The sequence below is a fragment of the Mirounga angustirostris genome, unplaced genomic scaffold (genome assembly GCF_029215605.1).
Source record: "Mirounga angustirostris isolate CCGP_5_RB_7025 unplaced genomic scaffold, mMirAng1.0.hap1 SCAF_16, whole genome shotgun sequence".
Lineage (NCBI taxonomy): Eukaryota > Metazoa > Chordata > Mammalia > Carnivora > Phocidae > Mirounga > Mirounga angustirostris.
The window spans coordinates 44,646,738-44,671,249 of NW_026991724.1; the positions used below are offsets into that span (position 1 = coordinate 44,646,738).

At 39.8% G+C, this 24,512-nt stretch overlaps 2 protein-coding genes across 19 annotated transcripts in view; one reads left to right on the top strand and one right to left on the bottom strand.

The window, feature by feature from the left end:
- Positions 1–3,472, bottom strand: part of ZNF568 (zinc finger protein 568) — an 88,873-nt gene extending 85,401 nt beyond the window's left edge. For 3 of the 13 annotated variants that reach the window (XM_064581331.1, XM_064581343.1, XM_064581341.1), the window contains exons 1-2: positions 3,080–3,216; positions 1,790–1,856 (exon numbers count right to left, since the gene is read on the bottom strand). Coding sequence is in view for 1 of the 13 variants with exons in the window: in XM_064581337.1 (XP_064437407.1) it covers positions 1,790–1,856; positions 2,942–2,950 (76 nt within the window). In the remaining 12 variants the exon portion in view is untranslated. Of the gene's footprint in view, positions 1–1,789; positions 1,857–2,889; positions 3,003–3,052; positions 3,247–3,349 lie in introns of those variants that run through there. The other 10 variants (XM_064581340.1, XM_064581334.1, XM_064581332.1 and 7 more) reach the window with 9 other exon arrangements.
- The window catches only part of ZNF829 (zinc finger protein 829), a 29,906-nt gene continuing 8,595 nt past the window's right edge, over positions 3,202–24,512 (top strand). Inside the window, exons 1-4 of one of the 6 annotated variants that reach the window (XM_064581403.1) lie at positions 3,202–3,333; positions 4,257–4,309; positions 11,504–11,630; positions 11,930–12,025. In XM_064581403.1, the coding sequence (XP_064437473.1) occupies positions 4,277–4,309; positions 11,504–11,630; positions 11,930–12,025 (256 nt within the window). In that variant the 5' untranslated portion in view covers positions 3,202–3,333; positions 4,257–4,276. Of the gene's footprint in view, positions 3,334–3,361; positions 3,644–4,256; positions 4,310–11,503; positions 11,631–11,929; positions 12,026–22,609; positions 22,674–24,512 lie in introns of those variants that run through there. The other 5 variants (XM_064581402.1, XM_064581401.1, XM_064581404.1 and 2 more) reach the window with 5 other exon arrangements.

Sequence of the window (24,512 nt, forward strand, 5' to 3'; positions counted from 1 at the left end):
TTTTTTCCTCTATGGTAATTATCACTAACAAACTATATAATTTATTTACCATACATATTGTCTGTGTACCCCCTCATATAAACGTCATGAAAACAGGTATTTTTTAAATCTCTCTTTGCCATTGATGGTAGGTGCTCAAAAAAATATGTTGATTAAAATGATATAGCCACTATGGAAAACAGTATGGCAGTCAAAAAATGAAAAACAGAATTACCATATGATCCAAAAATTCTACTTCTGGGTACATACCCAAAAGAATTGAAAGCAGGGACTTGAACAAATATCTGTATGCCCATATTTATAGCAGCATTATCTGCAATAGTCAAAAGGTAGAAGCAACCCAGTGTACATTGACAGATAAATGGATAAACAAAATGTGGCGTATACATACAATGAAATACTATTTAGCCTTAAAAAGGAAGGAAATTCTGACATGTGCTTTAACATGAATGAACCTTGAAGACCTTATGCTAAGTTAAATAAACCAGTCACAAAAACCCCACAAATACTGTGTGATCCAACTTATATGAGGTATGTAGAGTAGTCAAATTCATATAGACATAAAGTAGAATGGAAGCTGCTGGGACTGGGAGATCCAAGGAATGGGGAGTTATTGTTTAATGGGTACAAAGTTTCTGTTTTGCAAGATGAAAAGAGTTCTATGGCTAGATGGTAGTGACAGTTATATAGCAATATGAATATAATGCCACTGAACTCCACACTTAAAAATAATTAAAATGTTAAATGTTTTTGTGCTTTTAGCTTTATCAAGGTATAATAAATGTACCAAAAAATTGCACACATTTAATGTATACATCCTGATGAGTTTGGGCATACGCATATATTCATGATACCAATTCCATAACCAAGGTACTAAACATATCCATCACCCCCCAAAATTTCCTTGTGTTCTTTTGTGTTTTATTTCTTTGGTAAGAACAATTAACACAAGATCTATACTCTTAACAAAGTGCATAATACTGTATTATTAATATAGGTTCTGTGTTGTATAGATCCTAGAACTTACTCATCTTGCATAACATAAACTTTGTACCCATGGAAAAACAATTTCCCATTTCCCTCGACTCCCAGGCTCTGGCAATCATTATTCTATTCTTGTGCTTCTTGAATCTATTTTATATACATCATACAAATTGAATCATGTAGTATTTGTTCTGTGACTAGCTTATTTCACATAGCATAATGTTCTTCAGGTTCACCCATGTTGTCACAAATGGCAGGCTTTCCTTCTTTGAATAATATTCCATTGTACATATAATACCACATTTTCTTTATCCATTCATCTGTTGATGAATGTTTCCCTATTTTGGCTATTGTAAATAATGCTGCAATGAAAATGGGGATGCAGATATTAAGATGGTAAATTTTATGTTGTACATTATCTCTATTTTATCACAATTAAAAAGTATATATACATATAACATATATACACATGTATAAAAAGACATACACATTTATGTATATACAAAAGATGCATATATATACATATATATATATACACTTAACAAATGAATTCTACTAATTTGGGGAATTTAAAATCAGAAGAAAGTAATATATTAGACAAGAATAACATAGAAATAGGTGGGTAGTTTGGAGTTCAAGTGTTGGGGTTTTATCAAGTATGCATGTTAAAAATTCAAGGAAAAGAACAGAAACCAAAGCAGTGGAGAAAGGGGAATAAACTAAATCTGCACAATAAAAAAGCCATAGTAAATAGAAAACAAATTTATATCAGCAATCCCAATAAATGTAAATGAATTAAACTCACCTATTAAAATAACATTCAAACAGGATAAAAGGGTAAAAAGCCCAGCAATATACTCTTTACAAGAGACCTGAAGCATAAAAACATAAAAAGAAGGGGTTGGAAAATGAAATTCCTGGATAAAACAATAACAAACCCTGAAAAGGAATATTATCAGACAAAAGAGAACTTGGACCAAAAGGTGTTCACCAGGATAAAGAGGCATGTTTCCTAATGTGGTAGATTGAAATCTTGGTCCCAATTCTTCACTCCCCTCCAAACTATTAGTCACACTCTTTGCCATTAACTTTGCCTTGTCCTCCCACTTGGGTGTAATTAACATTAAGCTTAGCCATGTGGCTTGCGTTGGGTAATGTATTATTAGTATACTGAGGAGCAGAGGTTTTTAAGGTGTTTGTATGGTCTGTCTTGTGCTCTGGTGATCCACGATGAGAACAGGTCCTGGTAACCACTGTCTTCTTAGCCTGAGCAGCAGAAAGAACACCTGTGGAGGAGCAGATCTAAATCCATCCTGCAGGCTAGCTACTCAGTCAACCCCAGCCTAAATAAGCTGAACAGAGAACAAGGGAACAGGTGAACATGAGAATAAATGCTTGCTGTTATATGCCACTGACTTAGGGGTGGTTTGTTAGGCAGCATTACTATCCTGGCAATAGCTAAGTAATACATATAATAAAAGATGTGTGCCATATGATGTTGAGATAATGAATCCGGAAAAGATCGACAGGAAAACTGGAAAGCAACAGAAGAGAACCAAGAACTTCTAGGGGTAAAAAAAGGAAGCAAAGGAGACTAAGGAGTGGCCAAAGGGCAGGGAGGACTGCTTAAAACAAAAAAGCAAAATTTTATACAGATTTTTTTCCCCAAGCAGTTATCAAGTATGACAAACACTATACAGAAGTCAACTCAAGACAAGAACCACTACACATATTACAAATACCTAACCACAGAACTTTCACAACCACACAAACACCATACAACCACACGCAACCAGACATCACCGTAACACAACACACCACAATCACACAGCCCATCACAATTAGTCTATCACCCTCACACGCAGTCACGCACATCACTACTGTCACACACACACTGACTCCCACCCCAGTTTTTTGGTCCAACAATTCCAACCACTCTCCAGCAGCTTATTCCCACCCTGAGCATTTTACACCGCGGCCACTCCAGACTCTTCGGGCCTCCTCAGAGGCTCCGCCCCATCAGCCGCGCGACCGTGCAGCCCACACAGCTCAAGCCCCTCCCCCATACCCCGCTGCTGGGACGCGGTAGCGTCACCTGCCGGAAACGCCCGAATGCGCATTCAGCGCGCGGTTTCTGGGAGGATGGGTGAAGGCGACCTACAGAAAGACCCAGGCCAGGGGCCGGTAACACCGAACCATCCTTTCGCGCCCGCCTCCCAACGGACGTCCCTGAGCACAACAACACCGCCCAGAAGGCTTCGCGGCCCGATTCAACTTCCGGCCAGAAGGCTGTCTGCGTTTCCTGTGTGGGGAAGGGGCTGCGTCAGTCCCGCGCCGAAGGCCTGGCTGGTAGGTGCCAACCTACCGTGCCTCGCAACCCTGGGGCCTGGCTAGACGCTGAGAATTGCAGTTACAGTCGTTTCGGGAGGGTCCAGCCAGGACTCTGAGAGGAATTACGCGGGTGCCTCTCTGGACCACATTTCCCAGAGGGCTCGGTGGCCCGTCGCTCTTCTCGCAGGAACGCGAACGTTTCGTCACGCCTGGCGGGACCGTTAGATCCGTGAGGTGAGAGTCCGGCGGTCCCGGGGGAACCGGCTCAGTTGTGCACGTTGCGATGCCGGGAGACCCGAAAGGTGTAAATCGGGGAGCCCGGAGATAGGTATCGAGCTGGGTCATCCGGCCGGTGCGGGCGGAGCGGCTTGTAAAGGGGAGGTTGTGAGATTGTGTGTGAGAGAGACTGTGACATTGAGACCTGTGTGCGGATATCGGTTGCCTATCATTGTGGGGTTGTGACTGCGTGTGTCCCTATGGCTGTTGTGACCCCGCCACACTGGGGGGGTACCTGCGACTATACGAGAGTAACTAACTATATGTGTTCGGTGGTGGGTATGTGATTGTAACTGTGTGGTTCTATGTGTGCCCGTGTGGAGTGCTTGTCGCATTGGTTTCAGTATGACCGTGCTCAAGGTATGGGGCACTATGTGTCTGGGTATGGGGTTCCTGTCATATGTAAGATTGTAACTCCAGAACTTTGTCCCCAGGGAACCTCTGTGAAATTTGGTCAGATTATAGTCCCTTGACAGCAGTGGCTTCCGCTTTTTCCTGACACACGGATTAGGCAGGATGCCCCATTCTCTGATCTCCATTCCCTGGTGTGGTGGGGACTGGGATTGGGACTGGAGGTGACTTCTGACCAGACCAGTTTGGGGGGGAAAGGAAAACATGGTGTTTTGCAATTACTTTTTCCTCTCCCCATTTCCGCCCTTCTCCAGGTGCAGAAGAGAAGGAAAGAATGCACAATGAACTTCTACAAGCAATGTCCAAGGTGTGTTGGGGTTTTCTCTTTGCTTTCTTTCTTCTGAAAGTTAAATGCTTAATAAAGATATGCCATTTAATTGTAGGTCCTTATAATTTCCCTATTAGAGGGAAGGGTAGTCCTGCCTGGCTGGTTTTAAAGCCCAACAGGACCCATATACCTATTGTTCACTTATTTGGAAAATGGCTCCACTTCTGTTTGTTGAGTTTTCTTCTTTTAAATGCAATATTAGGATTTAAATGCAATTATTAGGATTTTAAAATAAAAACATGGGGCGCCTGAGTGGCCCAGTCAGCTAAGGGACTGACTCTTGATCTGGGCTCAGGTCTTGATCTCAGGGTCCTGAGTTCAAGCCCCACATTGGGCTCCGTGCTGGGCATGGAGTCTGTGTAACATAACATAACATAACATATCATAACACATCATAACATACACAACACATAACATGCACAACACATAACACAACAACACTAAATAAAATAAATAAAATAAAATAAAAATCACGATTATTTTAGAGATTTCAGAAACAGAATTACCAAGAAAAAATAAAATGTGATCACTCAAAAATAACTAATGTTAATATTTTGATTAATTTTTTTTTAAAGATTATTTGAGAGAAAGAGTGAGAGAGAGAGAGCACACAAAGCAGGGACAGAGGGAGAGGGAGAAGCAGGCTCCCCTGCTGAGCAGGGAGCCCAATGCAGGGCTTGATCCCAGGACCATAGGATTATGACCTGAGCCGAAGGCACACACTTAACCGACTGAGCCACAAGGCGCCCCTTGATTAATTTTTAATATTTTTCCAAAATCAAATTATACCTCATTTATCATATTATGTCCTACATTTTCACTAAAAAGTATTGTTCTCCTGTGTTGTCAAATGGTCTTTGTAGATACCATTTTTCAAAGATACATATTTCTTGGGGTGCCTGGCTGGCTTAGTTGGTTAAGCGACTGCCTTCAGCTCAGGTCATGATCCTGGAGTCCCAGGATCGAGTCCCACATCGGGCTTCCTGCTCAGCGGGGAGTCAGCTTCTCCCTCTGCCACTCCCCTCTCTCATGCTCGCTCTCTCTTTCATTCTCTCTCTCTCTCTCAAATAAATAAAAATTTAAAAAAGATACATATTTCTTTGTATGAATGAGTTATGTTCTCTCCTTTTTTTCAAGTCAGTTGTGTCAGACTTTGAAATCTTTAAATATTTATTTATACAAACACACACACACACACACAGGTTTGAAATTGGACTTCATGATTAATAATGAGATTGAACACAATTTCATATATTTATTGGTTATTAGGGTTTCTTCTTTTGTGACCTGCCTGTTCAAATCGTCTACCTTATTGCCCCTGGATTATCTCTTGTTGATTCATAGTTCTTTATATAATCTGGATATGGATCCTTCATTGATATTTTTCTACTGTTTAGATTGTTATATCATTTCCTTTAAGGTAGTTTTATGAATAGAAATCCTAACATTAACACAAAGTTATCAATTATTTTTTTTCTTTATGGTTGGTCCTTTTTGTATTTCTTTTGTTTTTGTTTTTGTTTTTAATAAATTTTATTTATTTATTTTTAAAGATTTTATTTATTTATTCATGAGAGACAGAGAGAGAGCGAGAGAGGCAGAGGGAGAAGCAGGCTACCAAGGAGCAGGGAGCCCGATGCGGGACTCGATCCCAGGACCCTGAGATCAAGCCCCATGTCGGGTTCCCTGCTCAGTGGGGAGTCTGCTTCTCCCTCTCCCTCTGCTCCTCCCCCTGCTCATGTGCACTCTCTCTCTCAAATAAATAAATAAAATCTTTAAAAAAAAATCCTTTCCTGTCCCAAGGTTATACAAATATTCTTCTATATTTATGCGTAAAGCTGTAAGTTTTGCTTTTTGGGGTTCTGGCTGGCCCAGTTGGTGGAGCATGTGACTTTTGATCTCAGGGTTATGAGTTCAAGCCCCACATTGGGTGTAGAGATTACTTAAAAATAAAATCTTAAAATAGAAAAGTTTTGCCTTTCCCATTTATATATTTAATCCACCTCTAACTAACTGGCTTTTGTGTATGATGTAAAGTGGGGCCCAAGGTTTTTCCCACTTATGAATTCCTCCCTAGCTTTCTCAGTACCATATATTAGTCCACTATGTTCCCATTTCATATATATCCAAATATATATAAATCCAGTGTCTGTATGTACGTGGGTATGTTTATGAGCTCTTTGTTCTGTTGTTCTATAACAGTATCACAGTCTTGATTCTAGCTTCGCTCTCCTTTAAAGGTATTTTGGCTTTTTTTCCTATGGCTGTTTTTAAGATTTTCTCCCAGTTTTTGGTTTTCTGTAATTTTAGTATAATGTGTCTAAGTGTGTCTTTTAAAAATTTTATCTTCTTGGGATTTGTAGAGTTTTTTGAATTTGTAGAGAGGTGTTTTTTATTAGTTTAGGGAAGTCCTCAGCCATCTTCAAAGATTTCCTCTGCCTTATTCTCTCTCTCTCCTCTCCCTTCTCAGGCTCTAATTAAACACAGATTAGAATTTCTTATCATTACCCTTTTTTGTCTCTTAATCTTTTTGGTTTTTAGAGTTGATACACTAGGTGGGTCTACTCTCAATTTTTTAAATGTGGGTATTTGGTACAGAGGCAAAGGAAATCACATTAAGAATCAGTCACCCCAAATCTATTCAGCTTAAGACCTTTCTATCTGAGTTTTTTTAGAAGATGGCTGAGTATTTCCAATCCATTCTCCTGTCCCAAAACCCAGAGTATCTGGTTCTCCTCTCCCATCAGCCTCTAATTACACTTGCCATTTCTGTAGTGAAGATTGTTGCCCGATATTAACAGGAATAATGCTAGGGGTTTAGTGTAATATAATAGAAGATAAAAGAAATGCATTGAATTTTGTTCTCAGAAGCTAATCAGATGTTTGGGTTTTTTTTTTAAGATTTTGTTTTTAAGTAATCTCTACATCTAACATAGGGCTTGAAACTGCAAACCCCGAGATCAAGAGTTTCATGCTGTAGGGGCGCCTGGGTGGCTCAGTCGTTGAGCGTCTGCCTTCAGCTCGGGTCATGATCGCAGGGTCCTGGGATCGAGCCCCACATCAGGCTCCCTGCTCTGCGGGAAGCCTGCTTCTCCCTCTCCCACTTCCCCTGCTCGTGTTCCTTCTCTCGCTGTGTCTCTCTTTGTCAAATAAATAAATAAAATCTTTAAAAAAAAAAAAAAAAGGAGTTTCATGCTCTACCGACTGAGCCAGCCCGGCACCGCCCCCCTGCCCGTTTTTTAACCTAATGTTTAATGAGGAAATATTTGAAGCATTCCTAGTAAAGTCAGTAAAAAGACAAGAATAATCACCATCACCAGTGTTATTTAACATTGTTGCGTTGGTATTAACCAAAGCACTTAAACACTAACAAAGCACTTAGGTTTAAAAATTAGAAAAGAGGATATAAGATAATCATTTTGCAGATGATATGAATGTGTACCTGGAAAACCAAATCAACTTATAACTAGCACTTTGAAATAAGCAGGACTCCATAGGAAGCAAGCAAAATAAAATTTTTTTTCATAATTTCTACTTCAGCTCTCTCTGTGGGCTAGTCTCTATAATTGTTTTGATCACTCTTTGGTATCCTTTGGTTATTTTCAGTGATAAGGTCAGTCTCATTTTACTAATCTCCAGTTGTGTGTAATAATATGTAAGCTTCATTTAAAGTCTTTTCTTTGAGGGGCACCTGGGTGGCTCAGTCGTTAAGCGTCTGCCTTTGGCTCAGGTCATGGTCCCAGGGTCCTGGGATCGAGCCCCGCATCGGGCTCCCTGCTCAGCGGGAAGCCTGCTTCTCCCTCCCCCACCCCCCCTGCTTGTGTTCCCTCTCTCGCTGTCTCTCTCTATCAAATAAATGAATAAAATCTAAAAAAAAAAAAAAGTATTTTCTTTGAGTTCAGGCTTGCTGTAAGCCAGAAACTTACAGTGTGAAAAGGGAGATACACTAAACTTCTTCGTTTCTTTAGCCTAAATTTCTTTTCTTCCACCCAATAGGCTGTGGCTCCTATAAGGTTGCAGCAGGTAGGAAAGAGGACGTAAGGAGAAAAGTCTTCCTTGACTGGTGCTGTTGTTTTGGTCTTGGTTTCTCTTGCTTTTATGGATGTTCAACACTGACTCATTTTCTTTTGGAGTCCTTTTGTAGGATTCTCAGAGAAGTCCCTGCTGGAAACCTCTACTTGTACTTCCCTGTGATATGGGCAACACATCTCCTTGAGATGGCTACTTATTTTTTTAAAGATTTTATTCATTTATTTTAGAGATAGAGGAAAGAACAGAGGGAGTGGGACAAGCCGACTTGATGCTGAGCACAGAGCCTGATGCAGGGTTCGATTCCACGACCCTGAGACCATGACCTGAGCTCAAGTCAAGAGTCAGGCGATTAACTGACTGAGCCACCCAGGTGCCCCTGAAATGTCTACTTATGATACCTGTCTTACACTGGGGATTCTGTGCTCTACTGCTTTGTTGGGAATCACATTGTCCCTCCATTGGGTCCACATCTGGTCCAAAAAGGGGACTGGATACCAGTTTCTGTTCCCTCTAAACTCCAGAAAACACAGCAAAAATTTTCCTAAACAATTTCATTACACTACTTTGGACCTTAGAGTCTAAGATGAAGAAATAACCTAATTTTTTCTATGGGATGGACAGTGTGTGTCATCTTTCAACAACCAATTTTTGGACACCAACTGAGTGTCCCTACAATTCAGTTCTGACACTAATTACCCAGAGTTAACACAGAGCCCCACAGGTTTAGGGGCTTAGCCTTACAAGACTACCCTATTTCAGACAGCAGCTCCAAGCCTTGGGTAGCCCCATGGCCCTGCACTTCTGCCCAGCAGACCACAAATTGAGGCATTCCCATGATCCCCACTCGGGTATAGTAATTGATTAGAATGATTCATAGACCTCAGGAAAGTACTACATATCTGATCACAGTTTTACTATAAAGAATGCAATTCAGGAACAGCAAAATGGTAGAGCTGCATAGGGAAAGGTATGAGAGGGAAGACCATATCTGGAAAGGATCTTAAGGATTTTGCCTAACAAAATGGCTGAAGTGAAAGGTGGTTTTTTTTGTTGTTTTTTTTTTTAAGATTTTATTTATTCCATGTGAGACAGAGATAGAGAGAGAGAGAGCATGAGCAGGGGAGAGGCAGAGGGAGAGGGAGAAGCAGGCTCCCCGCTGAGCAGGGAGCCCAATGTGGGGCTCAATCCCAGAACCCTGGGACCATGACCTGAGCCGAAGGCAGACGCTTAACCATCTGAGCCACCCAGGCGCCCCCCACCCTTTTTTTTTTTTTTTTTTTTAAGATTTTGAAAGGTTTTTTTTCAGTAATGTTTATATTGTGGAAAATTCTGCCACCAGTAAAATTATAAAAGTTAAAGAATTTATGTTAATAGGGAATAATTCTTACAACAGTCATAAGAGAACTGTAATTTTCAAGAAATTTAAGTTATACTCTTGTCTAAGATGGTGATATTTTACTTATTTATTTTTCAAAGATTTATGTATTTGAGAGAGAGAGAGAGCACGAGCAGGAGGGACAGAGGGAGAGGGAGAGAGGATCTGAAGCAGACTCCGTTCTGCACAAGGAGCCCAGCGTGGGGCTCTGTCTCACAACCCCAAGATCATGACCTGAGCCAAAACCAAGAGTTAACTGACTTAACTGACTGTACCATTCAGGCACCCCAATGGTGATATTTTAAATTAATGTTTAACCAATTTTGTATTTAAAAAATTCAAGAAATTTTAGAAGACTTAATGAAAAATGGCGGGGCTTTGTCCCAGTACCTAATCCCACCCCCCTAGGTGGCTACCCTCAAATTTTTTTCAGTTTCTCTTGGCACTTTTCCTATATTTCTTTTTATTTTTTTTTAATTTAATTTTTAAGTAATCTCTACAGCCAATGTGGGGCTCAAATTCACAACCCTGAGATCAAGAAGTGCTCACTCCACACTGACTGAGCCAGCCAGGTGCCCTTTTTCCTATATTTCTTTTTTTTTTTTTAAGGTTTTATTTATTTGAGAGAGAGCACGAGTGGGGTTAGAGGCAGAGGGAGAGGAAGAGGGAGAAGCAGACTCCCCACTGAGCAGGGCATTCGATGTGGGCCTCGATCCCAGGACCCTGAGATCATGACCTGAGCTGAAGGTAGATACCTAACTGACTGAGCCACCCAGGTGCCCCTTTTTTCCTATATTTCTAATTCATATTCCTACATTGCTATTTTTTTTAAGATATGCTAGGCCAGAATTAATTTTCCTTTGTAATATTAAGGGAATCACTTTTTTTTTCTTACTTCAAGTGGTGCTGTTGAAAAGTCCACTGAGATTTTAATTCCTGAAAATTTTTATATGATCCATGTTTTCTTCCTGGAAGCTTTTAGAAAGTTCTATTTTTCCTTAATACTCTGAAATTTTACTCCAAAATGTATAATAAGATTTTTTTTAATAAGATTTTATTTATTTATTTGACAGAGAGGGAACACCACAAGCAGGGTGAGTAGGAGACGGAGAAGCAGGCTGCCTGCCGAGCAAGGAGCCCGATGTGGGGCTCGATCCCAGGACCCTGGGATCATGACCTGAGCCGAAGGCAGATGCTTAAAGACTGAGCCACCCAGGCGCCCCCCATAAGATTTTTTTTTTTTAAAGATTTTATTCATTTATTTGACAGAGACATAGCAAGAGAGGGAACACAAGCAGGGGGAGTGAGAGAGGGAGAAGCAGGCCCCCTGCCGAGCCAGGAGCCCGATGTGGGGCCTGATCCCAGGACCCTGGGACCATGACCCAAGCCGAAGGCAGACGCTTAATAACTGAGCCACCCAGGCACCCCCCCCCCCCCATAATATGTTTTTTTAAAGTACATCACATTGTTCTCTCTTCTGGGTCTTAAAAGGAAAATATGGGAACGGGGAAGGATTCACATATATGCACATTTCACTATAGCCAGGCATGGAGCATTGAGCTGTATGCTTGCTATTTTATGACATAGGAAATGTTTACTTGCATGTTCCTTGATGTATCCCTCTGTACACAAAAGATATGTCTTCTACTAATATAATAGAGTTCCAGCCCCTTCAATTTGCTTAATAAGCTCTACCACCATCTCTATTACCATCTTTTTTTTTTTTTTAATCTCCTTCCACTGTGAAAGCATGTTTGTTGTTTCAGGGGTCAATGATGTTCAGGGATGTATCTATAAACTTCTCTCAGGAGGAATGGGAATGCCTGGACTCGGGTCAGATGAATTTATACAAAGAAGTGATGTTGGAGAATTTCAGCAACCTGGTTTCAGTGGGTAAGGATAACTATCCCCCCAAATTCAGAGTCTACCGTTGGGAATGTCTCCTTTCTCCATTATGAATTATTTGTTTCAAGTAACCAGCTAAATTTCTGCTCCCTGTTCCTCAAGGAATGGTTTGAGTTGGAACAGAATGGACGTGTATGAAATGAGCAGCTCCAGTGGGTTGAAGCTTCATCTTCATCTTTTCTCTGGTCCTTCCTATAGTGGCATCATTTTCTTGGTCACCAAGGGACTGGATCTGATTTCTGGGACACCCACAGCGTAACAATGTCCATGTCTTTTTTTGTCATCAGGACTTTCCAATTCTAAGCCAGCTGTGATTTCCTTATTGGAACAAGGAAAAGAACCCTGGATGGTTGAAAGAGAGCTGACAAGAGGCCTTTGTTCAGGTGAGGAGATGATAGGTAATGATTTTGTCCATTTTTAATTGGGTTGTCTTTTTATTATTGAATTTCTGAGTTAATTATATATTCTAGATAGAAGTCTTATCAACTTTATGATTTGTGAGTATTTTTTCCCATTTAGTAGGTGTGTTTTCACTCTCTTGATTTTGTCCTTTGAAGCACAAGTTTTTAATTTTGACGAGATCCAGTTTATCTATTTTTTCTTTGGTTGCATGTGCTTTTGGTGTGAGCTCCTTTAAGTTATGACCCTTCATAATTAAGTTTATTAATACTTTCTGGAAGTAGGAAAATATTTCACACCCTGTTATTAGGTAAAAGTTTTTTTGTCAGTTACATCTCAAAAAAAAAGCTTCAAGATAAAACAACAAAAAAAGCTTTTCTCAACTGTAGGTACAACTTTAGTTTTACAATTTAGCCATAAGATAGAATAAACAAAGAACTAAAGAACTCACCAATGCAGATCTCCCAAGATTTTTTTTTCCTTTCCAGGAGGCACAAAATATTATAAACAGACCCACAGGGAAGATAACAATCCAGATTCTCTGTCATCTCACTTAACAGAGAATGAAGGGATCCCCAGATAACTGGAACAGATTTCTATTATCCCTATAGAAATTACCACAATCAGATTCCTAATCACTATAACTTACCAGCCTTGCACAAACCAGAACCAAAACTATACTTAGCCCAAAAACAAAACCCAGGATGTGTGTTATAACTGTTACTCTCCATAGCAATTTTTTGTTCTTTGTGTAGTTACTTTCTAGATTTTTCAAGTAGATTGTGTTGCTATTGTGAGCATCTACAGTTTTCTAATTGGTATTGTTGGTACAGAGAAATACTATTAGCTTTTTTTTTAACATGGGAAAAAAAGAGTTTAATTTTATTAGTTATCAGGGAAATACAAATTGAAAATGCAGTGGGATACCATTATGTCACCTGTAACGTGGGCAAAAATTTAAGTCTGACATTAGAAAGAATAAATGAGAATGTGGAGCAGCACCCTCAAGCTGCTGGTAGCGTGTAAATTCTTACAACTGCTTTTTATTCTTTCTTTCTTTTTAAATTTAATTGTGAGGGGCACCTGGATGGCTCAGTTGGTTGAGCGTCTGCCTTTGGCTCAGGTCATGATCTCAGGATCCTGGGATCAAGCCTCATGTCCAGCTCCCTGCTCGGTGGGGAGTCTGCTTCTCCTTCTGCCCCTCCCCCCTGCTCATACTCATTGTCCCTCTCTCTTTCAAATAAATAACATCTTTATGGATGTGAGGGCGATCTGGCTGCGACATCTGTCACCCCATTGATCGCCAGGGTTGATTTGGCTGATCTGGCTGGCTAGGCGGGTGTCCCCTTCCTCCCTCACCGCTCCATGTGCGTCCCTCCCGAAGCTGCGCGCTCGGTTGAAGAGGACGACCTTCCCCAATAGAGGAGGACCGTTCTTCGGTCAAGGGTATACGAGTAGCTGCGCTCCCCTGCTAGAACCTCCAAACAAGCTCTCTCAAATAAATAACATCTTTAAAAAAATTTAAGTGTGATAAGATCATTTAACATGAGATCTACCCTCAAGAGATTTTTAAGTGTATACTACAATATTGTTAACTTTAGGCACAGTATTGTATAGCAGATCTCTAGCAATTATTTGCCTTGCATAATTAAAGCTTTATACTAGTTGATTAGCAACTGCTCGTTTCCCTATAACCCCAGCCTTTGGTGACTACTCTTGCTTCTATGAGTTTTGCTCTTTTTAGATATCTCATATAAGTCAAATAATGCTGTCTTTGTCCTGTAACTGGCTTATTTCATGTAGGTTAGTGTCTTCTAGTTTCATCCATGTTATCACATATGGTAGGATTTCCTTCTTTTTTAAAGCTGAATAGTATTCCATTCTAAGTATATACCACATTTTCTTTATCCACAGACTCATCCGTCTGTGAATTTGGGTTGTTTTCATATCTTGACTATTATGAGTAGTACTGCAGGGAACAAATGAGTGCTAATATCTCTTCAAGATCCTGATTTCAATTCTTTTGTATAAATACCGAGAAGTGGGATTCATGGATCATATAATTTCTGTTGTTAATTTTTTAGGAACCTCTCCATACTGTTTTCCATGGCTGCACCATTTTGCATTTCCACCAGTAGTGTACAGGAGTTCCAATATCTTTCTTTCTTTCTTTTTATTTATTTATTTATTAAAGATTTTATTTATTTATTTGACAGAGAGAGAGAGAGCACAAGTAGGCAGAGAGGCAGGCAGAGGGAGAGGGAGAAGCAGACACTCCACTAAGCAGGGAGCCTGACGTGGGGCTCGATCCCAGGACCCTGGAATCATGACCTGAGCCGAAGGCAGCCGCTTAACCGACTGAGCCACCCAGGCGCCCCTCTTTTTTTTTTTTTTTTTTTAAGATTTTGTTTATTTATTTGAGAGAGAGAGAGACAGAGAGCACAAGCAGGGGGAGAGGGAGAAGCAGACTCCCTGCCGAGCTGGGAGCCTGACATGGGGCTCCATCCCAGGACCCTGGGATCATGACCGGAGCTGAAGGCAGACAATAAACCATCTGAGCCACCCAGGTGCCCCAAGAGTTCCAATTTCTTTGCATCCTCACCAACATTTGTTACTTGTCTTTTTTGTTTGTTTGTTTTAATGACAGCCATCCTAAAAGCAATAGGCAATGTTTCTTCATGGTTTTGATTTAGGTTTCTGTAATGATTAGAGATTTTGAGCATTTTTCATACTGCTTGGCCATTTGTACATTTTCTTTGGAAAAACGTCTACTCACACTCTTATTCATTTTTTAATCAGGTTATTAGTTCTTTTGCTTACATATTTTAGAAATTAACCACTATCAGATACATGGTTGGCATATATTTTCTCCTGTTCCATAAGTTGCCTTTTCACTCTTTTGTTTCCTTTACTGTGCATAAGCTTTTAAATTTGATGTAGTCCTGTATGTCTGTTTTGCTTTTGGTGTCATATCCTGAAATCATCACTAAGACCAGTGTCACGAAACTTTTCCCCTATGTGAAGCTTTACAGTCAGGTCTCATGTTTAAGTCTTTAATGCATTTTGAGGTAATTTTTCTGTATGGTATAAGATAAGGGTCAAATTTCTTTCTTTTGCATGTGGATGTTCAGTTTTCCCGTCATCGTTTGTTAAACAGACTTTCCCTTCTCTGTTATAGTTTTGGCACCTTTGTTGCATATTAATTGACTGTGTATACGTGAATTTATTTGTTTTCTTCTGTTCTATTAACTTATGTGTATGTCTTTATGCTAGTACCATTCTGGTTTTTTTTTTTTTAAAGATTTTATTTATTTATTTGACAAAGAGAGACACAGCGAGAGAGGGAACACAAGCAGAGGGAGTGGGAGAGGGAGAAGCAGGCTTCCCGCTGAGCAGGGAGCCTGATGCGGGGCTCGATTCCAGGACCCTAGGATCATGACCTGAGCCGAAGGCAGACGCTTAACGACTGAGCCACCCAGGCGCCCAGTACCATTCTGTTTTTTGTTTTTTTTTAAAGATTTTATTTATTTATTTGACAGAGAGACACACAGCGAGAGAGGGAACACAAGCAGGGGGAGTGGGAGAGGGAGAAGCAGGCTCCCCCAACGCGGGACTCGATCCCAGGACTCTGGGATCATGACCTGAGCTGAAGGCAGTTGCTTAACCAACTGAGCCACCCAGGCACCCACCATTCTGTTTTAATTACCGCAGCTTTATGATATATTTTGGGATCAGGAAATGTGAAGCCTCCAGCTTTGTTGTACTTTCTAAAGATTATTTTGGCTCATTGGATTGTTTTTTCTATTTCTATAGAAAATGCCATTGGGATTTTGATAGGGATTGCATTGAATCAGTAGATTGTTTTGGGAATATGGACATTTTTACAATATTCTTCCAATCCATGAGCACAGAATATCTTTCCATCATCTTGTGTATCTTTAATTTCTTCCATCAGTGTTTTGCAGTTTTCATTGTACAAGTCTCTTACCTCGTTGGTTATGTGTTTTCCTAGGTATTTTGTGGATACAAAAAATACAAAAATTTTCCTTTTGATGCTATTATAAATGGGATTGTTTTTCTAATTTCTTTTTCAGGTTATTGTTAGTATAAAGAAACACAACTAATTTTTGTATATTGATTTTGTATTCTGCAACTGAAAACTGAAAACCTAATTTAATGGTTTGTAAGTTCTAACAGTTTTTACATGAAGTCTTTAGAGTTTTCTGTATACCAGATGTAGAAGTGGCAAGAGTGGGCATTTTTCCTTCATGATCTTAGAGGGAAAGCTTTGAGTTTTTTTCTTTGATATTAGCTGTGGGCTTTTTATATGTGGCCTTTATTATGTTGAGGTAATATCCATGTTATTAGTTTGTTGAGAGCTTTTCATCATGAAAAGGTGTTGAATTTTATCAAATGCTTTTTCTGCATCTGTTGAGATGATCATATAATTTTTATCTTTCATTCTTTTTTTAAGATTATTTATTTATTTATTAAAAATTTTTTTTATTATGTTAATCCCCATACATTACATCATTAGTTTTAGATGTAGTGTTCCATGATTCATTGTTTGTGCACAACACCCAGTGCTCCATGCAGAATGTGCCCTCTTTAATACCCATCACCAGGCTAACCCATCCTCCCACCCCCCTCCCCTCTAGAACCCTGTTTGTTTTTCAGAGTCCATCGTCTCTCATGGTTCGTCTACCCCTCCGATTTCCCCCCCTTCATTCTTCCCCTCCTGCTACCTTCTTCTTCTTCTTCTTTTTTTTTTTCTTAACATATATTGCATTATTTGTTTCAGAGGTACAGATCTGAGATTCAATAGTTTTGCACAATTCACAGCGCTTACCAGAGCACATACCCTCCCCAGTGTCTTATCACCCAGTCACCCCATCCCTCCCACCCCACTCCCCACTCCAGCAACCCTCAGTTTGTTTCCTGCGATTAAGAATTCCTCATGTCAGTGAGGTCATATGATACATGTCTTTCTCTGTTTGACTTATTTCGCTCAACATTATACCCTCCAGTTCCATCCACGTCGTTGCAAATGGCAAGATCTCATTCCTTTTGATGGCTGCATAATATTCCATTGTATATATATACCACATCTTCTTTATCCATTCATCTGTCGATGGACATCTTGGCTCTTTCCACAGTTTGGCTATTGTGGACATTGCTGCTATAAACATCAGGGTGCACGTACCCTTTCGGATACCTACTTTTGTATCTTTGGGGTAAATACCCAGTAGTGCAATTACTGGATCATATGGTAGCTCTATTTTCAACTTTTTGAGGAACCTCCATACTGTTTTCCAGAGTGGCTGCACCAGCTTGCATTCCCACCAACAGTGTAGGAGGGTTCCCCTTTCTCCGCATCCCCGCCAACATCTGTTAATTCCTGACTTGTTAATTTTAGCCATTCTGACTGGTGTGAGGTGGTATCTCACTGAGGTTTTGATTTGGATTTCCCTGATGCCGAGCGATGTTGAGCACTTTTTCACGTGTCTGTTGGCCATTTGGATGTCTTCTTTGGAAAAATGTCTGCTCATGTCTTCTGCCCATTTCTTGATTGGATTCTTTGTTCTTTGGGTGTTGAGTTTGATGAGTTCTTTATAGATTTTGGATACCAGTGCTTTATCTGATACATCATTTGCAAATATCTTCTCCCATTCTGTCGGTTGCCTTTTGGTTTTGTTGACTGTTTCCTTTGCTTTGCAAAAGCTTTTTATCTTGATGAAGTCCCAATAGTTCATTTTTGCCCTTGCTTCCCTTGCCTTTGGTGATGTTTCTAGGAAGAAGTTGCTTCGGCTGAGGTCAAAGAGGTTGCTGCCTGTGTTCTCCTTTAGGATTTTGATGGACTCCTTTCTCACAAGATTTTTTATTTATTTGAGAGAGAAAGAGAGAGCACAAGTGGAGGGAGAGGGAGAGAGAAAGCAGACTCCCCACTGAGCGCGGGGCCGAACATGGGGCTCGATCCCAGGACCCTGAGATCATGACCTGAACCAAAGTTAGACACTTAACCTACTGAGCCACCCAGGTGCTCCAATCTTTCATTCTCTTAATGTGGTGTATCACATTAATTGATTTTTGTATATTGGATTATCTTTGCATCCCAGGGATAAATTCCATTTGGTCATGGTATATGATCCTTTTCATGTGCTGTTGAATTTGGTTTACTAGTATTTTGTGGAGAGTTTTGCATCAATATTCATTACGGAATTGACCTGTTGTTTTCTTTTTTATGGTGTCTTTGGCTTTGGCATGAGGGTAATGAGTTTGAATGTGTTCCCTTCTTTTCAGTTTTTTGGAAGAGTTTTAGGATTAGCAACCCTCTTCCACCCCCAGATTGGCAGTATTATTATTTGAATGTTCGGTAGACTTCACCAATGAAGCCATCTGGTCCTGGGCTTTTCTTTATTGAGAGTTTTTGTGGTTTTTTTTTTTTTAAGATTTTATTTATTTATTTGAGAGAGAGAGCATGGGGGGAGGCAGAGGGAGAAGCAGACTCCCAGCTGAGCAGGGAGCCTGACATGGGGCTCAATCCCAGGACCCCAGGATCATGACCGGAGCCGAAGGCAGACGATTAACTGACTGAGCCACCCAGGCGTCCCATGTTGAGAGATTTTTTATTGTGAGTTAATGTCCTTACTAGGTTATAGTCTATTCAGACTTCCTGTTTCTTCATGATTCAGCCTTGGTAGGTTACATATTTCTAGGACTTTATCTATTTCTTCCAGGTTATCCACTTTCATGGTGTATAATTGTTCATATTAGCCTCTTGATGATCCTCTTCATTTCTGTAACATCAGTTATAGTGTCTCTTCATTTTTTATTTTGAGTTTCCTCTTTTTTTCTTACTCTAACTAAAAGTTTATCAATTTTTTTCAGTAAACCAACTGTGAGTTTCATTGATTTTTTTCCTGTTATTTTTCTATTCTATTTTGTTTATATCTGCTCTAATCTTTATTATTTCCTTCCTTATGCCAACTTTGGGTTTAGTTTGTTTCTTGAGGTGTAAGGTCATATATTTGTGATTTTTCTTCTTTTTTAATGTAGGAACTTCCCTCTTTGTACTGCTTTTTCTTCATCTCATAAGTACGTTTTGTTTGTCTCAAGATATTTTCTAATTCTATTTCCAATTTCTCTCTTTTTGACCAATTGCTTATTCAAAAGTGTATTGTTTAATTTCAACATATTTGTGAATTTTCCAGTTTTCATTCTGCTGTTGATTTCTAGTTTCATTCACTGTGGTCAGAAAAGATACTTGGTATGATTTCATTCTTCTTAATAAATTTCTTGAAAGACTTGTTTTGTGACCTAATATATGATCTGTTCTGGAGAATATTCCATGTGTGTTTGATAAGAATGTATCCTGCTACTACTGAGTGAAATGTTCTATATAGGTCTGTTAGGTCCATTTGATCTATGGTAGTATTCAAGTCACTGTTCATTTTCTGTCTGGTGGTTTTATCTATTATTGCAAGTAGGCCATTGAAGTGTCCAATTATTTTTGTCTGTGTCTCACTTTAGTTTTGTCCGTGTTTGCTTTATATATGTAAGTGCTCTGATGTTGGGTGTGTATATATTTATAATTGCTGTATCTTCCTGGTGAGTTGACCTTTTTATCATTATATAATGTCCTTCTGCGTCTCTTGTGACTGTTTTTTACTTAAAGCCTGTTTTGTCAGATATAAGTATAGCCACCCTAGCTGTCTTTAGGTTACCATTTACATGGAATATCTTTTTCCATCTCTTCACTTTTAGCCGCTATGTGTGTCCTTAAATCTAAAGTGGGTCTCTTGAGGACGGCATATAGTTGGATCTTGTTTTATCCATTCAGCCACTTTGGGAAGTTTAATCCACTACGTTTAAAGTTACTATTGATAGGAAAGGATTTACTGTTGCTATTTGTCGTTTTTCTGTTCTTTTTTTTTTTTAAGATTTTATTTATTTATTTGACAGAGAGAGACACAGCGAGAGAGGGAACACAAGCAGGGGGAGTGGGAGAGGGAGAAGCAGGCTTCCCGCTGAGCAGGGAGCCCGATGCGGGGCTCCATCCCAGGACCCTGGGATCATGACCCGAGCCGAAGGCAGACGCTTAACGACTGAGCCACCCAGGCACCCCTGTTTTTTTCTGTTCTTGTAGTTCTTTTGTCCTTTTTTCTTTTCTTCCTTTTTGTTTCTTTGATTTTTTTTTTGTATTGATATGCTTTGAATCCTTTCTATTTTTCTTTTTTATAATCTCTATAAGTATTTTCTTTGTGGATATCCTGGGGCTTTCATAAAATATCTTGTAACAATATGTTTTAAGCTGAGAACTTAATTTCAATCACATACAAAAACACTTCTTATTCCCCCATATATTGTTACTGATGCTGTAATTTAATCTATTCATAGTGTATCCATTAACGTATTTTTATGTGTAGTTATTTATAATCCTTTTGCCTTTTCACTTTTATACTAGAATTAAAAGTAATTTACCCTCCAGTGTTACAGTATTACAGTATTCTATGTTTGTCTATATATTTGCCTTTGCAAACAGGATTTTATACTTTTTTTATTCCCTTATGTTGCTGTTTATCATCCTTTCGTTTTAGGTTGAAAAACTTTCTTTAGGCAGGTCTAGTGGTGATGAACTCCCTCAGGTTTTGTTTGTCTGGGAAAAGTCTCTCTCCTTTGTTCATGAAGAACAGCCTTTCTGGGTATAATGTTCTTGAGTGGCAAGTTTTTTTCTTTCACCACTTGGAATATATCATCATGCTCCCTTCCAGCCTTCAGAATTTTGCTGAATAATCTGTTCATAGTCCTGTGGGTGTTCCCTAGTACGTGACAATTTGTCATCTCTTGATGCTTTCAAAATTCTCTTTTCCTTTGAAGTTTTTATTTATTTTTTTAGTAATCTCTACCCCCAACATGGGTCTTAAACTCACAACCCCAAGATCAAGAGTTGCACACTCTTCCAGCTGAGCCAGACAATCAACCCTCTTTGCCTTTGACTATTGACAAAGACATTCTAATGATGTCTCAGTGTGGATTTCTTTGTGTACATCTTTTTTGGAATACTTTGGCTTCCTGAGTCTGGACATCCGTTTCCTTACCCAGATTTGGGGAGTTTTCATCCATTACTAATTTGAGTAAGTTTTCTTGTTCTTTCTGTCTTCTACCTCTAACTCCCATAACGTGTATATTGGACCATCCCGTGGTATCTCATAAGAACCTTAAGCTTTCTTCACTCTTTTTTATTCTCTTTTCTTTTTGTTCCTTTGATTGGGTTATTTCAAAAGACCTGTCTTTGAGTTCACTGATTCTTTCTTCTCCTTGCTCTAGTCTGTTGAATGTTGAATCCATTTATTGAAATTTTCAGTTTGGTTATTGCATTCATCAGCTCCAAGATTTCTTTTTTTTTTTTTTCCTAAATTTTCTGTCTCATGGTTGGAATTCTCACTTTCCTCATGCATTGTTCTCCTGAGCTCATTGAGCATGTTTATGATGGTTATTTAAAATTCTGTCAGGTAATTCCTCTACCTACATTTCATTAGGGTAATTTTCTGGAGCTTTATTTTGTTTCTTTGTTTGGATTATGTTTCTCCACTTCTTCATTTTCTTCTCTTGATTCTTTGTGTTGGTATCTACATGTTAAAAAAAAATGCCACTTGTCCCGTTCATTATGGATTAGCCTCGTAGAAGAGAAGACCTTCACCAGTCAGAGCTTCTGTGAGCCTCTCAAACGTTCATGCTAGTCTAAACCACTGTCTTTATTAATGACTTCCAGGTGTTTAGAGTATGCCAAGTCCCATCAATGCTCTGAAACAAGCACCAATGCCTCATGTAGCTCCTGAAGAAATTAGAACATTGGATGTGTGGTCCAGTTTCTTTTCCTTTCCAGAGAGAATGTGGGAGCTGGCGTGTTTTGCCTGCCAGCTCTGCTCTAGAATGGGGAAAAGGGCTATGTCAAGTGTTTGCATGCTAGTTTGAATCACCTTCGCCTTCTTTTTTCTCTGTGGCTCCCAGGTATCTAGAATATGCCAGGGCCCTCCAGGGCTCCAAGATAGAAACCAGTCTCTCAAGTAATCCCCAGAAAAGTTGACACATTTGATGCACTCTTTCCCCCCATAGGAAGAAACTGGGAGCTGGGGTTTTTCTCCCACTTGCTGTAAGAGCTATGGTGCCTTCATGCTAGTTAAAATATGCCTTTGTTTTCTGTAGTCCTTGGGGGTCCAGTGTATGCCAGGTCCTGAAATAGTGAGATAGAAGCCAGTCCCTTGGGTAGCTTCCAAAGAAGTTAGAAAATTGGATGCATGGTCCAACTCTTTTCATCCTCAAGGAGATGGTGCGAGTTGGAGGTGGAGTTTTCCACCCATTCATTCTGCACTAGGCCAGGAGGAGGAGCTATGGTGAGTTTGTGTGCTAGTTCAAACTACCTTCTTTGTTCTTGGTGGCCCTCAGGTATCTTGAATCTGCTGGGTTCCAACAGCACTCTGAGACTGTTGAGACAGGTGCCAGTCCCTTAGGCAAACCCCAGAAAAGTTGGAATGTTTGACACACAGTCCACCTCTTTCCTTCTCCAGGGAGAAGCTGGGAGCTGAAGTTTTCCTCCCACTCACTCTGCACTGAGCAGAGAAAGGAGCTGTGGTGAGTGCCTGCATGCTAGTTCAAACCAGTGCTTTTGTTCTCTGTAGTCCCCAGGGGCCTAAGGTACGCCAGGTCTAATCAAGCCTCCAAGACGTCAGTTAGGCAGCCCTCAGAAAAGTTGAGACATTAGATATACACTCCAACTTCTTTTGTATTCAGGGAGAAGCTGGATATTTCCTCCCAGTCGTATGGCACTATGCCAGGAATGGGGATCATGGTGAGAAGGTGTCTCCAGTTTTCCTACTAGTTTTGATATAGCTGGCTCCACCCTTGCCTAGAATGTAGGATTCTCTTAACGAGTTTCTAGATTTCTCACACAGGGAATTGATCCATGTATTGCTGTTGAGTTGATGTGTTTGTGGGAGTCAGGAGAATCTAGCACTTACTATTCCACCATCTTGCTAATGTTACTCAAAATATTACTAATTTTTGTAAGTTGATCTTTAACTTCGAAGTCCAACAAATTTACTGAAGTTAATTTTTTATTCTCTTTGTTTTTCTAGTTTGATCATTATATTATCTGCATACTGTTAGATTTATCTCTTCCCTTACAATCCTCATACTTATTATTTCCTTGCTTATAATGGTAGCCAGGACTGTCTTAATTGGTAACATTGGTAATGGGCATCCATTTCTTTTTCCCCATCTTATAGGGAGCATATCTAAAATTCTTCACTTAACTACAGTTTTTGCTGTAGTTCTGATAACTTTTACCAAGTTTCAGCTATTTGCAGTGCTCCTTTGCTCGAGTTATCATAAATAGGTGCTGGCCACATTCTACAGTTTTTCTGTATCTGTCAAGATGATCATGGTAGTTGTGGTCTTATTTCAACAACAGTTACACCCTCGGATGTGTGGCCATTTTGGCCTGTGAGTTCATGTTCCCAAGAGGATATCAATCACTGTCTGGCAGTGTGTCTGGGGAAGGGCCAAGAGATAGATCCAGGTCTGTGTTCCTCCAGGTAGATTTAAGAAATGGGAGGAGATGAGCTCAAAATGACGAGCCCTGAGACCTAAGGATTCACCTCTGATAACTTTTATTTGCTATTGCTCTACCAGGTAATTCTTCTCATCAGGGTTTGATCTTTCAACATTTACAAAGCAGCAGCATCTACAGGAGTATGCCTTTCCTTTTTGTAATCCACCAACTCTAGGGGTTTTAATAGCTGAGAAGGTAGAGCAGATGCCTGAGAGCAGGTGGTCAGCCATATTCTTCTGTCCAGCAGGACTTTTTCTTTACCATTAGGTTATCCTACTTACTCAGCTGCTTGAGCAGTTGCCACCAATTTCTATGGTAAACACACAGGCCACAGTGGTCCCAAGGCATTTCAGGGAAAGGCTAAATCAGAGTTTAAAGACTTTACTACCAGGACAGCCTCTCCTTGCCTTCTGTTACCATCTCTCCAGGCAAGTAGCCTCCACCCTCAAATACACACAAGTTTGTACCAGTCTTCAATCTCCCTAGAATATTTCACAGTTTGCATCAGTTCCATATAAAACCAAATTCTCTATAATTTCTCCAGGGCCAATTGAGAAACGAAGCCAGAATTTTGTGCACATTCCAAGTTTAGACAGGAACTTTTGGGGTTTTTAAAAATATTTTTTTTCATTATTGTATTTTCAGTTTCTAAGAACTTTGTTTGTGTGTGTTTTCTTAGTGTTCCTTTATTTAGCATCTTCTGCCTGTTTAATTGTTAGCTCTCTGAGGTTATTCCTTACATGTTTTGACATTTTCTTCTGTTCCTTGCATTGATTGTTTCTTTCACAGGTACTTTTTTCTCTTTTGGGCTCTTCATGTTAAAAAACGTTTCTCAAATGTCTGATAAACAATGGCTTACT